A 15541-nucleotide genomic window follows, 5' to 3' on the forward strand; every position below is an offset into this window, starting at 1 on the left:
CTCACCAGGCTGTTTTAATTATTTTTTAATGAGGATTTGCTCATTCAGAAAATTCACCCATGACAATGGCCGCCCTGAGCCATTCACGCCGAGCAGGGCCCGTCCCTGCGGCAGACACGCATGGCTTGGCCCCGCCGCTCCCGCCCCGGGGCTGCTCGGACCCGGTGCAAGGCCGGGGCCGGGGAGCCCGGAGCGAGGGTGCCGTCAACCGCCAAGAAGAGGAGAGCAGGGCAAACGAACCAAAAATACGTGAGGAGTCCCATTTTTGCCGTTTGCTTTGTTGCAACCCAAAATGTTGCGCCGGGGAGGTAACGAGCAAAATCCTCTCTGGCCGGTCCCGGTGGGTCGATGGGCGCTGCGCTGCGGCGGCTCCCCGAGGGGGGCACAGCCCCAAGCCCCCCGGCAAAGCCAGCAAGCACTCCCACGAGCACTGGGGGAAAGAGCCATCGGGGAGCGGGGATGCTGGTGCTGAGGCATAGCCTCCATCTCCGCGTGGCGATTGCCTCTTGTCAAGAGGCTGCAGACGGATGCTGGAGCGGCAGCAGTCCCCATTAATATTTCGGTGGCTGTTGGGCAAAGCGGCTCAGAGCAGGATTATTGGCAGCCTGTCTGCACTACGCCGCCGAGATACTCCACCCCTGAGACTTGCTCTCACTACCCTTTATGCTATTGATTTTTCTTTTAGCAAAGCAGGCATTAAGCAGGAAAGAAACGGAGGGAGCACGAGGCAGCGTGCTGCTGCGGGGCTGCGGCGAAGAGCAGCCGGGACGGGAGGAAACCGAGTGGGCACGTTGGTCGGCGTGTCTGGTGGTCAGGAGGCAGGGGCGGTGACTTTCTGCCAAATCTCTTTCTTTCTTGCCCTTATTTGTCCAGCTCCAGTACTCCCTGGCAATGCACACAGGCTTAAGCAGTGAGTTTTGGCTTGTGGTCTTCAGTCTGTTTGATCCTCAGGGGGACACCCGACCGGGGCTTGCAGGAGGCAAAGGGGGAGACAGGCACGGGACAAGTGTTTCTATGAAAGCCCTGCCGTGCAGAAGGCATTGGCAGAGACCCCTGGAAAAGGTCCATCGCAGAGAGAAGATGCTGCCAGCGCCAGGTGAGCTCTCGGCTTGTCTGGCATCCAGCTCCCAGCAGCAGCTCCAGTCACCTTTCAATTAGCACAGCCTCTGCCCACGGCCCCGTGCGGCTGCGATTACTGCCCACGTCCAGGGCCAGGCAAAGCAAAAACCCTCAGCTGCCGTGCTTATAAAACATTCACAGCATTAAGTAAAACAGTAGATCAGGTTGGCATTTTCAAAGCATCTTAGAGTACTTAGGCACACACCTATTTTTAAAAAGGCAGCTATCGAAATCCCATCGCTGGTCCAGGGCTCTCGAGGAAGAGCCGCTGCACGGGTGCTCCTGGGCAGCTCCATCTCCAAAAGTGCCCGGCAAAGATGCTGGAGCAGTCAGACCCCACCAGCAGTCCCCGGTCCTTCCTGGGCTCCCGGGAGCGAACGTGCAGGGCAGGACAAGCCACTAATTACAGATAATAACTGCCATTTATGAGTGAGGCATCCACCGTCCCCAGCTTCTTCCGGGAGCTGGGTGTGGAGCTCCCGTATCCCAAAGCTGCCGGTGGGTGAGGCACGGGCTTGTCCTGCGCTGCCCTGCGGGGAGGGGAAATCGCAGCCGCGTGCCCCGACACAGAGCCCTGGCACCGCCGTATCGGCCCCCGGACATCCCTCGTGGCAGCAGCTGTAATTTTGGCTTCAGGCGTGCGAGGGCCACCCGGCTCGTGCACGGGGCATCAGCTCCCGAATACCGCTGGGGCGAGCGGGGTTGCTTCCCACGTCACAGCACGCAGGCTGGGGTCACTGCCCACAGGCTGCTGCCCACGCAGGGCCCGGGATGGGGTTTGCCTCCGTGCAGCGTTGATGGTGCGCTGGAAGAGCAGCAGAAGCAGCACCAGCTTCTTACCGGGTCGCTCGGTCCCATGGTTGCTGGTCCCAGGAGATAACTCGGGGAGACGGTGCCAATTATTAGTATTTTAATTACAGCCAGATGATAATGAACTGAAAAGCTGGGTTTTTTAATCAAAGCTGTGACGGCACCCGGCCCTAACGGGACACAGCGGGACGCCCAGCGCCTCGCCAGCGGCCCCCGGCCCCCGGGAGGGTTGGTGCGCGCACGGGGCTGCGGCACTGGGACCTCCTACGGAGGGGACGATGCTCAGCGGGAGCCCGGGGAGATTTTAAAGCTCAGCCCTTGCGCAGGATGCCCAGAGAAGCACCAAGGCATTAAAAATCACGCCGCAGCCCACGTCCCCAGCAGACCGACCCACCCACGTGTGGGTCTGTGCTTTGCATGAACGGCTTCCCCGGGGTTTGATCCGTGCCTGCCTACGTGATATTATCGTTGGGTATTTGCCCACCCTTTGCATCAGAGGGTTCAATTCCTCGAGTGCTGATCCCACACGAAATCCAGGTCACTTGCCTGCGCCAGCGCTTTTGAGAAAACCTGCCCCCAGTTAGCTGGCCGAGAGCTGGAGGAGGTTTGCACGGACAATTCACCAACAGGACAAAAAGAGACAAATCCGGGACTTGCCGGGAATTATTTATTCAGCTCTGCTCTCGGCGGGGAATTATGGATGTGCCAGTTGTGCCGCAGAGCACCTTCCTTCTCCCGTCCGCTTGGAAATGGGTTATTTAGTAACTGGTGAGGCCACCGGTGCTGAGTCAGCCCACAGCTAATGAACACCCTGGCTGCCCATTTGAAATTTATTGCACCTATTAATTACAACCATTAGCTGCAGCCAGTGAAATTTTTATAATGAGGACCCTTGCGACTTTGCCTTCCTAGCAGCAAATTAACTGTGTGGGGGGAAGAATCAATGGGATCAGCATACTTTACAGAAGCGATGTTTTAATTAGCGATTCTCTGCAAACATGCCAAGCAACAGCTTCTCCGTTCATTATCTCTCCTTAAAGGGATGGTGCTTCTTTTCAGGTTAGTTTTATCCCGGTCTCGTCTCCTCTGTTGTTGGGTTTCTAATGCACTGCTGCTCATTATAGAAACTGCTTTGAAGTTGGTTTTATCTTAGGTCTGGTTGTAAGCAGCGAGATGCCCAAGGTTTGGGGGGGGGGGGGGAAGCAACCCTAGGAAATAATGGTTTTGAAAGCTTGGCTGAAAAATAGCTAAATTAGATGGATCCTGTGGCTGTGAGGAGGAGGAGGAGGGGGACAGGGAGTGTGGGAACGGGGTTGTGTCCCCTCAGGGACAGGCTGCCCCGGCAGCAAGCCCCAGGGATGTGGGCCCTGCACCTCTGGTGCTTAAAAAAGAAAGGACCGAAAGTGCCAGGCAAGGCTGCCTCCGTGCAGGGAGCATCTGCGTTGCACGGAGCTGCCGTGCTTCAGGAGAAAGTCTCCGCAAGTCCCGTGAGCACAGTGCTGCGGCCCCCGGGGACTCTTCCGAGGGTGTCTGCTCAGCGGATTTTAGAAAACCAGGCTGGCGATCCCCAGATCATCAGTCACTCCTGAAAACCTTGGCTGTAGAGGTGGATGGACTAGCTATCACGAGAGGCAACTGAAATGAAATTTCTGGGAAGTTTTCTACATTTCATTACAAATTATTTAATTCCATTCAGTTCCCTGCAAAAATAAGGGACCAATTTCCATTGCAAATGATCCCATTTCCCAGGAAAAAACCGACACGCTGGCGGCTAAAGGCAGCTTTGAAATTCAGGGTTTAAAATGCAAAACTTAATGTTGTTTTTTCCAACCAAGTAGCTAAAAGTGAATTCAATGGCGTTTCGCAGAAATAGAAAAGCTGGGGCAGAGGAAAAAAAATCGGCCAAAACGAAAGCTCCCAGCGCCTGAGCACACCTTCCCCGGGTCCGGCGGCCACCGGCGTCACCCGGCAGCCCCAGCCCGTCCCCGCAGCAAGGCTGTGCCGAGCCCTGCCTGCACCCCTGCCTGCACCCAGGGCTCTCCCTGCCCAGCACCTCCCCTCCTGAAGCTGTCCTGCTTCAGCTGCCCGCCCTGCTGCCGAGAGCTGCCCGGCTGCCCAGCGCAGCCCAGGGAAATGGGTAATTGCTGGGCTAAGGAATAGACTCTGTCCAGCTGGTTCAGAAAGACATTTTTTAGGGCTCAGAGAAAGTGACATTATTAAAGTGAGCATGCTGATTTCAGACAGCTCCCAATTCATCACTGTGACAGTGACAAACACAGCCCGGGGTTATGCAGTTGACTAAAGAGAATTCTCTAGCTTTACATTTTTAATGCTCCTCGCATTTTCTCTGCTGCAGTGGAGTTTTATCCCAAGGATCTTCTCCCTTGAATAGAAAGGGCAGCATGGGTCTGTGAAGCATGCCCAGGCCTTGCAAATCAAGCGGGGCTTCTGTCATCACTGCCCAAGCCAGTTCATTTATTTTTTAATTATTCCTTGCTCCTTCAGGATCCTTTTTCTACCTTTTCAAGAAGAACAGGAGCGTCAGCCTCAGCTGGGCTGCCTCTATTCTCCGGGGCTCATTCATCATTGTCTGCCGCCTGAATGGGAGGCAGAGGGTCAGCCTGAAAAGCCTCCGCGTTACAAGCTCCTCTAAATATATCAATAGCTCCCTAATGGACGCTGGGGTCCCAGCCGGACCGCCCAGGCTCTCGGGGCGGCTTTGTGTCTGCAAGGGGGGGGACAGCCGGGCCGGGCACGGGTGGCACGGGGCAGCGGCGACGGGCACCCACGGGGACCGAGAGCTGCTCAGCCGAGGCTGCCTGGGAGGTCCAGCACGGACACGTTTGCCTGGTTAATATGGAGAGTGTTAAACAGCGGGGACGGCGCTGGGTGGGAGGGTGGGAGCCCTGCACGGGCGAGGAAGGTGTTTGCCAAATCGGGGTTTGGCAGTGCCGGATCAGCCCCAGCGTGCCAAACCGGGGTGCCAGCTCCCGAAGGCTTCTCCCTTCGCGGCGTCCCTTCCCCGCTGGCAGCGCCTTTGCTCTGCTGCGGCTGAGGCTGTGCAAAGCTGGGAGGGTGCAGGGGCCGGGAGGTGAGCGGCCCCCCCGCCCCGGTGGGCTGGCCCCCGCGCAGCCCCTCTGCGCCAGCCGTTCCCTCCAAAATCCCATTCTCAGGCTGGTAACAAAAAAGCAGCAGCACAAAGAGAGACGAGGAGACCTGCCGCTATGCTGAGAAGCCATTCAGAACAGGAGACTCATTAAAGAGCCTGTTGTCGTTATTTGTGAGCTCCAGAGGTAGCCTTATTTAATTTGGGAGCTACCAGACAGGTACCCAGATGGCTGGGGAGGGGGGGCAGCGGCAGAAGTGGATTAAACGGGATGCCTCTCGCCGCTGCCATTCGCTTTGTGCTGCAGCTGGGCCCCTTGGAAAGGGGGAAAGTGGGAAGGCGGGGATGTGGCATCACCCCCCTGCAACATCACCGCTGGTGAAGAGTGCGTAGAGATGGGGGTCCGTGGGCCCCACCTGCTTTGGCTTTTTTCCCCTGGTTAATTTTCTCCCAGCTGTCCCTGCTGTGAATTAGGGCTGCTCCAAACTCTGCCGGGGCTGTGGGCTGCAGGCAGCGGGCTGGGGGCTCTCAGCAGTGCCCAGCTCTTGGGGGGGGGGGGTGTCACTCTTTGCTCGCTACTGTTGGTGGCCGTGAGCCTCAGGAGGTGACAGTACCTCCTACGCTGAGATTTCCACTTACTCCTCTGACAGCTTGAGCATCATGTCCATTTCACAGATGGGTAAACTGAGGCCCTAAGTTGTTCCCTGTTTGTGCTGCTGCTGACAGGGAGCAAACGCCGAGCTGAGGCTCTGCAGGGAGCCCCAGGTGGTGACTGTGCTCTGGGTGCTGCGGTCCCTCTGCTCTCCGCACGGCTGGAGGATGGCACAGTTCTGGTGGCGAGGACGTGCCTTGCTGGGCAGCGTGACGCTGCGCAGGCTGGGCACGGCTCCCTTTGAGCACTGGCACTTCCTCTTCTGGGGCAGAATTAGAGCTGGTCATTTGCAAACTGTACAAAAGCTAAAAATTAAAGTAGGGAGAAAATGAAGGTTTCGTTTCAGACAGTATTTCTGCAAGTATTTGTTATTTATTAAAAAAAAAAAAAACAAACAGCCTTTCATTTGCATAATTACATTTTGCAGCTGTTGGACCATAATGTGGGCTGTGCTTTGGGGCATTATTTTATCCGTTGAAAACGGACACAAAGAGAGTGAACTCCGCTCTCAGCTGTGCCTCATTGTGCCGTAACCACTGGTGCTGCCTCTGCGCCGGGGCGCTCCCAGGGCACCTCACCTCCTGGGCCCTCGAATATGCATTAGGCCCCGCAAGCTGTCCCCACGTCTGTCCCGATTGTTCACTGCTTTTGAGGAGAGGGGCTGGGGGGGGGGGGGGGGTTAATCTCCTCGTCTTTCGCTGGGTAGGGAATTTGGGAGCGCGTGGCTGGGGGCCTCGGATGCGGGGAAGGAGGGGGAAGGGAGATGTGCACCGGTGCAGGATGATGTTCCAGTTTTGTGATTTTGGGGATCTGTCCTACGCCCTCCATCCTGCCCGTGCATCCCCCGTGCGTCTGCAGGGGCTGCCCTGACTCCTCTCCCTGTCCCCATCCAGGTCTCCCAGGGGTGCTCCCACGCCTCTCCTGCGCCAGGTGATGCCCCAGTTCACCTTTGCTTGCTTCTGCGGGCTCCATGGCTTCTGCAAGATGAAGAGGAAGAAAGAAGAGTCCAGCGCGGAGCAGGAGACAGCCGTGTGAGGAGCAGACTCGTGCGTGTGCCTTGCCGAGCCATGCCTCGGGACTCCGTCCCCTTCCCACCGGTATGCTGGGACTGCCGGGGGGGGGACATTTGCTGCCTCCTTTCTTCTCACCTCTCCAAGGACCAGCTCCCCGCCGGGCATCACCCTCTGCCTGCACTGTCTCGGGGTGTCTCAGGGGACTGGGGGGCTGCTCGGCCGAGCTGACGTGCCTGGGATGGTGCTTGGCAGGAGCCTGGGGCTGAGCAATGCTTTTGCTCATTGATAGCAGCAGCGGGCTGGGAAGAGCGCGGAGGGAGCTGGTTAATCTGCTCTAACACACTTATCCTGCAGCTTCTCTCATTTTCTCTCCCCTCCCTCTTCCCAGATACTTGCGTGGCCAGGGGAGAGCCAAAGCACGGGAATGACCTTGCTGAGAGGCAGAAGCAGATGCTGTGGATGTTATCCAGGTGCTGCAGCAATTCTGCCCGGACCCCCGGCCCTGCCGGGCACCGAGCCCTCAGGACCCAAGCAGCCGGTGTCAGAGGGACCCTGCGCCCCAGCAGGGTAGAGATTTCCCCTCCTGAGCCAGCTGACCTGCCCTTGCTCCAACAAGTCTCAACAGACAGACCCTGAAGGGGTTTTTAAAAGCTGGGGCCAGACCTTGTCCTTCCTGGAGTCACAGTGCCAGAGAGGCTGGCCCTGGCTGGTAAGTTGTCCTGCTGCTGTAGAATTGGCTGAACATAAAAACAAGGTGGTTTTGGGTTTGTTTTTATTTTTTTAAAGTCTATCTCAAGCAAATGTCTGTGACTCCAAGAAGCCATTCTCCATGCCTCTGCCCTGCCCGGTCCCGCGGGTGCAGCACACCAGAGCGTTTCGGAGGCACCAGACACGCCAGCCCTGCTCGGACGCCGCTCCCTGTGCGACCGGTGCCGACCGGGAGCTCCCGCGCCACAGGTGGGGGGGACACCTCGGTGCCTGACCCCCACCCCTGCACACCTGAGCCATGAGGCTCAGCAGGAGGTTGTTCTTGTTTGGCAAACGGGCCAAAATCCCTGAGCTCGGGGCACCTGAGATTCACTCCAGGGACATTTCCAGCACAAACGTGTCCTCCAGAGCAGAAATCCTTATATTCTTCCATACTGTGCTTCCCTTCTCCATATGGAGACCCCCTGAGCCTGGGGCCTAAAGCGATGCCCGGGGCTGCCGGGCAGGAGCCACCCGTCCCCAGGGTTAGTCCTGCTCCTGCCACCGCCTCCTCCTGCGGTGGCCGAGCGCTCGCCTTGCGCTGCGTGGCCGTCCCCACGGTCCCCTTCTCTCCTCTACCCCATCTGTGCGTCCTTCCCACCCACCGCTGAAGCCACACAGGAGCTCCTGCCTGCTGTGCCTTCCAGGAGGCATCTCGGAGAGAGATCCCTGCTCGGATACCCTCCAAACAGCCCCAGGCTCCGCATGCTGGAGAGCTGGCGAGTGTCCGTGAGCCAGGGTCCCCCAGGGTTTGTGGGGACCGCTGCTTGGGTCTACATCCCCGAATGCACCCGGCATTCAAGATCTCATTTCAGGCACCAGCAGCTGCAACAGCCCCGGTGCTCCTGTTTGCGAGACGTGCTGGAGAGCAGCAGGGACAGTCCCTAGGAAAGGGTAAATGCTCGGGGGCAGCCGTGCCCGCTGCCCACCGGCATGGGGGGGGGGGTATTGACTTGAGCAGATTGACACCCCCCAGGAGCCCCTACCGCGGGGGACAAGCACACTCAGAGATCAAATCCTCCCGCCATGATTAACTGGCTTGACCTTTCCAGGGTTTGCCCAGTGCTCCCAGACCAGATTTGCACTGGGCAAACAGAGCTGTATGAGCCACTGACAGCTCCCCTTCGGAGGAGATTTGTTGGCTCAGCCAACATCCAGAACCAACATGGCTATTATTTTATTTTCTTATCCCAAGGATTTAGCACAAAAACCTGAGCCTGGCCAGGAGCGCCAATAACACGAGGTGCAGCTGAGGAGCTTTAAATCCTCTCTGCTGGGTGCCCGTTGTCTGGGCTGCAGTGGGAAGCAGCTGACTGGCGTGGGACGTGCGGCTCGGAGCCGGCTCGGAGGTGGCAGCCAGCCGGGACCGGGCACGGGGGCACGGACTGCGCGTGGTCTCCGTGCGTCAGACCCCGGGGTCGGGAGGCTCGGGACGCTTGGCTTTTTCCCCTCTTTAAGCCCAAGTGATGTGAGCTGTGGGATGCAGTGCTGCAGCCCCTGGGCAGTGTTCCCAGCCGGGTATTTCCCAGCTGGGCTCCAGGTTTTGGCACGGGAGAGGGCACGCGGTGGCACATGAGGTGCCCTGCGAGGGGCCAGCCAGGAGAGCGGTCTGGCTTCCCTGTCATTTGTCACCATCGAGCTCAGCAGATTTCAGCCTGGTACGTTCAGGTCGGTGGAAAACACTGTGGTTAGTGCCGGCTGTAATCTCTCCCCTGGGACCTGTGGGGCTGCATCAACCTTTTACTTAAGCTTCGCTGAGGAGCTGCTTTGCAGAGCCACCAAGGATGGCTGAGGTTAACGCTGATGCACCCACGTTTTGGCTTGGTTGACAGTGCCCCATTCCTGGGGGGACACAAGCTGGGTCCCTGCTAATGACAATCCGAGCAGGGATGACCCTTGTGAGTGCAGCGTGGAGAGCTGGGGCTGTTCGGGCAGCGGGTGATTGCTCCAGGGAGACCATCAAAGCAGAGGTTTGGGGAAAATCATGGGCAGCTTTGCTCAGTCAGGCTTTGCAAAAGCTAAATCATTGCTGTGGGGTTGAGGGGGGTTGGCCCAGTTCATTACTGTGTAACCTTCGCTGCTAAACCTCTTGGATTCCAGATCCATCATGGTTTGGCAGTTAAAGATGTGCAGCTAACAGCCACCCCAAGATTTCCTGTCTAGGTGGAGGCTCGGCGTTGCACTGAGAGCAGCCCTGGAGATGAGGCTGCTGCGTGACGGGATGGTGCTTCAGGCGCTCCCGGTTGTAGTGGGAGTTCCCCGGGCTGGTCTGGGATGAGCTGGGAGCTCTGCTGGAAACACGCCGTGCTCGCGCTGTGCTTGCACCGTGCACACGTTGTACATGATGCACGCCCAGTGCACACGCTGTACCTGGTGCACGCGCCGTGCGCGCCCTATGCACGCGCTGCCCGCGCCGTGCACGCGCACACCACGCGCCTTCTGGACTCGCCGCATGCTGGACGTGCGCGGCAGCTCCGTGCCTGGTCAGATTTTCCCCGTGTCTTGAATATTCCTGTCTCCAGTGAGGGGTTCCCAAGCCAGGTGTTTAATGAAAGTAGCGTGTACAATTGAGCCAGGCAGACACTCACCCACACGCATTATACGTGCAGTTGAAAAGACAATAAATGAACCGAGTGCAGTATGAATGTTAAAGCGCTCGAGCTACGGTTATTTTTAAAGAGAACTTCCCACCTCCCTGGATGGATGTAGCTCTCAAAGCAACAATATGTTTTCCACCATGGCTCTGAGCAAAATGGTTTGCTCCTGGATTGACCTCTATTGTGTTCATAAGTGGCTTGTGGTGCTTTTTGATTCCCCCATCATAATGACTTGACCTCTAGATTTATGGCTGAAGGTCCTTTCATCTGCACATTGTTTCCCACCAGACTCCAGCCTGGCGTTTTCTGTAGCAAACCTGCCAAGAGCTGAGCCCCGTGCCGCTCGCCCCTCCGAGCTGCCCAGCCAGCTTCCACTAACAAATTTGCAGTGGGCAAAAGCAAAGGTTTTTTTTTCCTCTCTCTTTCCAGTGGCAGCATTTTAATAGGGCAGCGTATGCTTCTGAGACTGCGAAGGCTGGGAAGTTGACAGCTCTTGTCACAGTACAAACACTCTCTCCCCGTCTCTCTTTCTCTCTCCCCCACGTTTGCACAACCCCGGGCGTTTTTATAAACTAGGAGTTTGCTTATTGTTCAGGATTTCCTCTTGCCCTCCCAAGTGACAGACACCCTGCCTTTGACTCTTCCACCCGCCTTTCGCTTCTCCACTCCCGAAGCAACTGGACCTGAGCGATACTGTAGTCGATAAATCTTACTAACGTCGGTGGCAATGAGCTATACGCTGGAGTTGGCCATTCAGCGGTTTCCAAGTGCTTTTCCAAGGCTTTTCTATCCTCTGGAGAGAGGAAAGGAGGTGCAGGGACCCCCCACGGCTGAGCAGGGAGCCCGAAGCTGAGGCTGCAAAATCGCCCGTGTCCTGGCTGCTCGCGGGCATCCTTGGGGTAAAGGTGCAGTAGACGTAACTTGGCCTCTCCGGTACAGAGCTGGCTCAGCGTACAGCTAGGCTCCCTGCAAATCCCCTGGTACCACACAAGCCTTATCTGTACTGTGGGTTCCCAGGGTTTATGGAGAGAGCCTCCACCTCCGTCCCTCCTCAGGAAGAGGAGAGCGGTGCTCCTGAAAGGTGCATTTGTTCCCACCAGCGATAATCCTTCTTTAATCTTATTATACTAAGGAAAGCATCCGACTTCCCTTGAAGTTGGTGGGATGCACGGAGGAGGGAGGTCCCTCTCACCGCGGGCTGCAGCCGGTGCCTGCCCTGGCCAGGTCCTTGCCGGGGCTTTGGAGGGGGATGTCCTGCAGCTCAGCCCCTTCCCGTGCACCCCGAGCTTCTCCTCCAGTGCCAAAGGGCTGGGGTGAAGCCGGCAGCAGCCAGCAACACCCGTGCACCAGCTCTGGGGATGGAGAAGTAACATCGTCTGAAACGAGGACCTGCCTGTAGCAAGGGTTCAGGGTCTGGAGCGAATGCTGGAGTGTTGGGAAAAATCCGTTTTAATGATCAAAATAACCGAAGCATCGCCTCAGGCTCACTTCCAAGATAGGCAGTGTAGCCCCTTTGTAAATATTGGCTTACTTGGGAGCAAGGGAGCCTACAGATGTTTATTTGCATGACAATAGCTGGGTTGGGGACCAAAATATGTGTATGCGGGGGCGCGGGGCGCAGCCTCCATCAGCAGACGGGCTGGTGACGGAGGTGGTCCTGCCAGGGGAGCTTTGCACTGCGCTGATTCGAGATGAAGAAATGTTTGTGCAGTGAGCTGGAAGGGTACGCGCACAAATTGTAGGAGGCAAGCCAAGAAAAAAAGCTGCAGCTTGAACTCTCGTCTTGTAACGCATTCCTAAAGGTTTTGCTGGAGATGTGAAAAAGGACCAGAAAAACAACCCCGGCGATCCCGAGGCAGCCGCTCTGCAGCGGGACAGACGGCTTCCGCCCAAACGCCCCGCAACCATCGGCTTGACGTAGCGCAATGGATTTTAAACGAGCGCTGTGTTTGCTACAGGCAGGGCAGTTTCTGCATCCCAGGTGGTAACCAAGAGAAAAACACTTTTTTTTTTTTTTTTTTTTTTTCCAGAAATCACCTGGTCAAAGCCACCCCTTTCTCCCTCGCGTGGGCAGGATTTTCTTCCAGCTGCTCAATGTTCCCGTGCTGACCCGCTGCCCTTCTGCTAGCGAGCATTGAGGGATTGCGCAGAGAAATACCTCGGGCAGCCCGATAAAATCTGCAGTTCACGGTCAGGCTCCATCCTCCCAGCCCGTGCCTGCTCGCCTCCCCGTACCGGTCTTTGTGGCTGCCCCAAAACACCACGTTTTTCAGAAGGTTACTCCGAGGACAAAGTGCAGGCAGCTTCAGGCAGCTCCAGGTGGGCACGGGGAAGCACATGTTGTTTTGGGAAAACGCTGACCTTGTTCTGTTCCTATTTTTGCACATCAGCACAGCCTCCCGAATTCCGGGTTTGCAGCCCCAGCGCTGTCCTTGGCGAGGACCTTTGGATTTATCTTCGGGCCAAAAAAAAGGAAGTTGGTGAAACACAAAAGCGTATTTCTTGAATGTAACTTAATTTTTGCACAGTCCCCCTGCAACGCGTGGTGACCGCACGAGTAATGCACTTGGGGATTAAACCACTAGATTAAATCACTGCTCTGGAGTTTATTACAAGTGTAAAGATACGGGTCAAATTCAACCTTCGGTTTATGCCGGTATAAATCCAGAGAGACAGTGTGTATGCTGAGGTGTCTACAAAAATATTAATTATATGGAGATGAGCTTGGACTGGACCCCAACACTCCCAGATTTCTCCTAAATGTGTCTCAGCCCCATCCCTATGCAAAAGCACGTAAAGAGCAAGCACAAGGAGGCAAAGACAGATTTACAGCGGGCACACGCTAAGGCAGCCCTGACTCAACAAAGCCCTGCTTAAATTTAAGCGTTTGCTCTGGGATTTTGCTCGATCCAATAAATTTGCCTAATTCCCCCCTAATAAACCTGTATCGATCACTGCAGAAGCGTGCAACGACCAAGCAGAGGGAAAGGCACGGAACCGTCCTTGCAGCATCTCCCTAATGTTGCCTAACGAGGATCAAAGCATTCAACCTCTTTTTATTGTCCTTTTCTTTTATCCCACTGTCTGGATTTCATCACGAAGGGACCTACCCAGACATGTTCCTCAGGAGTCTCCCAGCCCCAGTAGCCATAGAAACCGGCTATTTTTAGTCTGTTTTCATGATGCCAGTAAATGACTTTTTCTCTACTTTGGAGAGACAGAAGACCAGGTCAGCCTTGCGTGCTGGCGGATGGTAAATGAGCGTCTCCGGCAAGGCAGGCGTCCTCTCCCGTACTGTACTGTACGTTTGAGAAAATAAATGCGGCGTTTGTAAATAAGCGCACACATCTACGCACAGAGCAGATTACTTCCTATTGTATTTCCTACGCTAGAGAAAATATTTATAAGAATTTTTAGAGTAGGGGTTTTATAGACGTTTGGAGATCAGGGTTTTTGGTATATGACAAGCTTCCTCCTTTTCTGAGCTGGTTTTTCAAAAGACCCCGTAATACAAATTACCAGTGTTTGGAAATGCAATCAATGCGGGTAAGAGCACAGTGGTACTTAAACCATAAATCAGCCCCACAACAATGCCTTTCATTCCTGGGATATCAGTAAGACTCGCAGCCAAAGGCTTTTGAAGTCAGATGGAAAAACACATTTGTCTGAGTAATTATCGGGCTACATGCTAATGAGCAACGCTGGCCGGGTAATTCAGCAGGAGGGAAGGGAGCTGGGGCAGAGCATCGTTTCCCTGGAGGGTTTTCTTAAAACCTCCCATCGTCTTCTGGGATGTTCCCCCTTCCCGGCAGCCCTGCGGCAGGATCTGGCCCACGGGGGCATTTCAGCAGCTGCTCCCTGCCCTCCTCGGGGGTACAAATGTTGGGGCAGCTCCGGGGGGTGCAGGAGCATCCCAGCCAGCGCCGCGTCCTCAGGGAGCACCGTGGGAAGGGATCAGCAACCCTCTGCCGAGCGGAGATGATGGAGACTGTTTCCTTTTAATGCTTGCCAGGTATCCTGGAGCTGTAAATACACCGAGCCCGACGGCTTCTGCTGTAACGTATCTAGTTTACAAGATTGTACTATAAATTATAGATGCATATCATGACTGCGGTTTGCACTGAGAGACTCGCCTATTGATCTGTCTCCTGCTGGTTAATATTCAGGACTGCCACGGCCCTGCTTTCGGAAGCAGCGTGCTGTTGCGGGTCGTTTGTACGTCTCTCCGTCTGCACTTGGAGCAAGCACTTTCCCGGCCCGACTGTACGAGCACGCGAGGAAGCAGCTGCAGCAGCTGCTGTAATAAACCGGCTTTACGATACCCCTCTGAGAGACGGGTTTCATTCTGTGTGTGCTGCTTGCGGCCCTGACCCGGGGTGGGAGCAGAAGGGGAGGTGGGTTTGGTGTGGCTGTGGTGGGAGACGGGCAGAGGCGGGGGAGAGGGACTCCCCTAACCCCGCTCTCGTCCCACCAAGCCCTGCGTGCAGCCAGAGAGTTGCTCTGCAAAGGCACTCATTACGCACGCACACGGAGCAGGGGCAAAGCAGAAGCTGCAGTAAAATCCAGTAGCGGCAGCTCTGTTTAACACAGCGGCTGTTGGGATGGGTTCCCAAGTCCCGAGGTGACTGCGGATATAAAAAAAGGTGACACTCGCAAGGGCAGTCAAAACTGTATGAACGCAAACAGATGCACATTGAAACAGGCAGCAAAGGCATACTGCAGTGTAACAGCAACATATACACCACGTAGGCACACCGGCCACGGGCAGCGCTCCGGCTGAGGACGGCCGCCCGGCGCAACTCAGCGCATGTAACGGGGCTCCCTCTCTCAGGGCTGGGCCCTTTAAATCTGGGAGCGCCGGGGCTGGGACAGACCAGAGGCGGTGGGGATGGGGGGGTTCCGCCCCGGGGCGGGAGGGCGCAGGTGGGCCCTGCCAGGTGGCGCGGGGCGAACCCTCCCCGGGCGGTGGTACAGCCCACGGGGGGGCGTGGCCGACCGAGGCGGGCGGGAGGCTTGAAAGCCGTTAGGCGGCCTGGCGTGAGGGGCTGCGGCCCGCTCCGCCGCCACCGGCGTCGGGCCGGGGGGGCCCCCCGGGCGGCGGGAGAGCCCCCCGGGCGGCGGTGGAGCCCCGGGCGGCAGAGAGTCCCGGGGGGTCGTTGGGGCTGTGCAGGGCGGGGAGGGCCCGTCGGGGCGCGCATGCGCGGGGCGGCGCGCAGGCTCTTGCAGACAGGCCGGGGCGGTTGTTGCCGAGACCTCGTGGCGCAACGGTAGCGCGTCTGACTCCAGATCAGAAGGCTGCGTGTTCGAATCACGTCGGGGTCACGGTGCCCTCCGGGGTTCCCTTTTACGCCCTGCGGCGTGCGGGCAGAGCGGGGCCGGCCTCGGGGTACCCCGGGGGCACCGGGACGGGAAACTGAGGGGTGTCGGGGTGGTGGAGGTAGAGGCCTGGGGGCGAAGGGAGCCGGGGGTGAGAGCAGAGGTCTTGCTCTGGGCGGGC

At 57.0% G+C, this 15541-nt stretch overlaps 1 protein-coding gene and 1 non-coding gene across 3 annotated transcripts in view; both read left to right on the plus strand.

Moving 5' to 3' along the window:
- BLACAT1 (BLACAT1 overlapping LEMD1 locus) overlaps positions 1-14347 on the plus strand; it is a 36858-nt gene extending 22511 nt beyond the window's left edge. For both annotated transcript variants that reach the window (XM_075521569.1, XM_075521568.1), the window contains exons 2-4: positions 6581-6784; positions 7089-7409; positions 12075-14347. In XM_075521569.1, the coding sequence (XP_075377684.1) occupies positions 6621-6722 (102 nt within the window). In that variant the 5' untranslated portion in view covers positions 6581-6620 and the 3' untranslated portion in view covers positions 6723-6784; positions 7089-7409; positions 12075-14347. The remainder of the gene's footprint in view (positions 1-6580; positions 6785-7088; positions 7410-12074) is intronic.
- Positions 14348-15294: 947 nt separating this feature from the next.
- Positions 15295-15366, plus strand: TRNAW-CCA (transfer RNA tryptophan (anticodon CCA)). The gene has a single exon. It is a non-coding gene; the product is annotated as a tRNA-Trp (tRNA).
- The last annotated feature ends 175 nt before the right edge of the window (positions 15367-15541 follow it).

Source organism: Mycteria americana, chromosome 20 (genome assembly GCF_035582795.1).
Source record: "Mycteria americana isolate JAX WOST 10 ecotype Jacksonville Zoo and Gardens chromosome 20, USCA_MyAme_1.0, whole genome shotgun sequence".
Taxonomy (NCBI): domain Eukaryota; kingdom Metazoa; phylum Chordata; class Aves; order Ciconiiformes; family Ciconiidae; genus Mycteria; species Mycteria americana.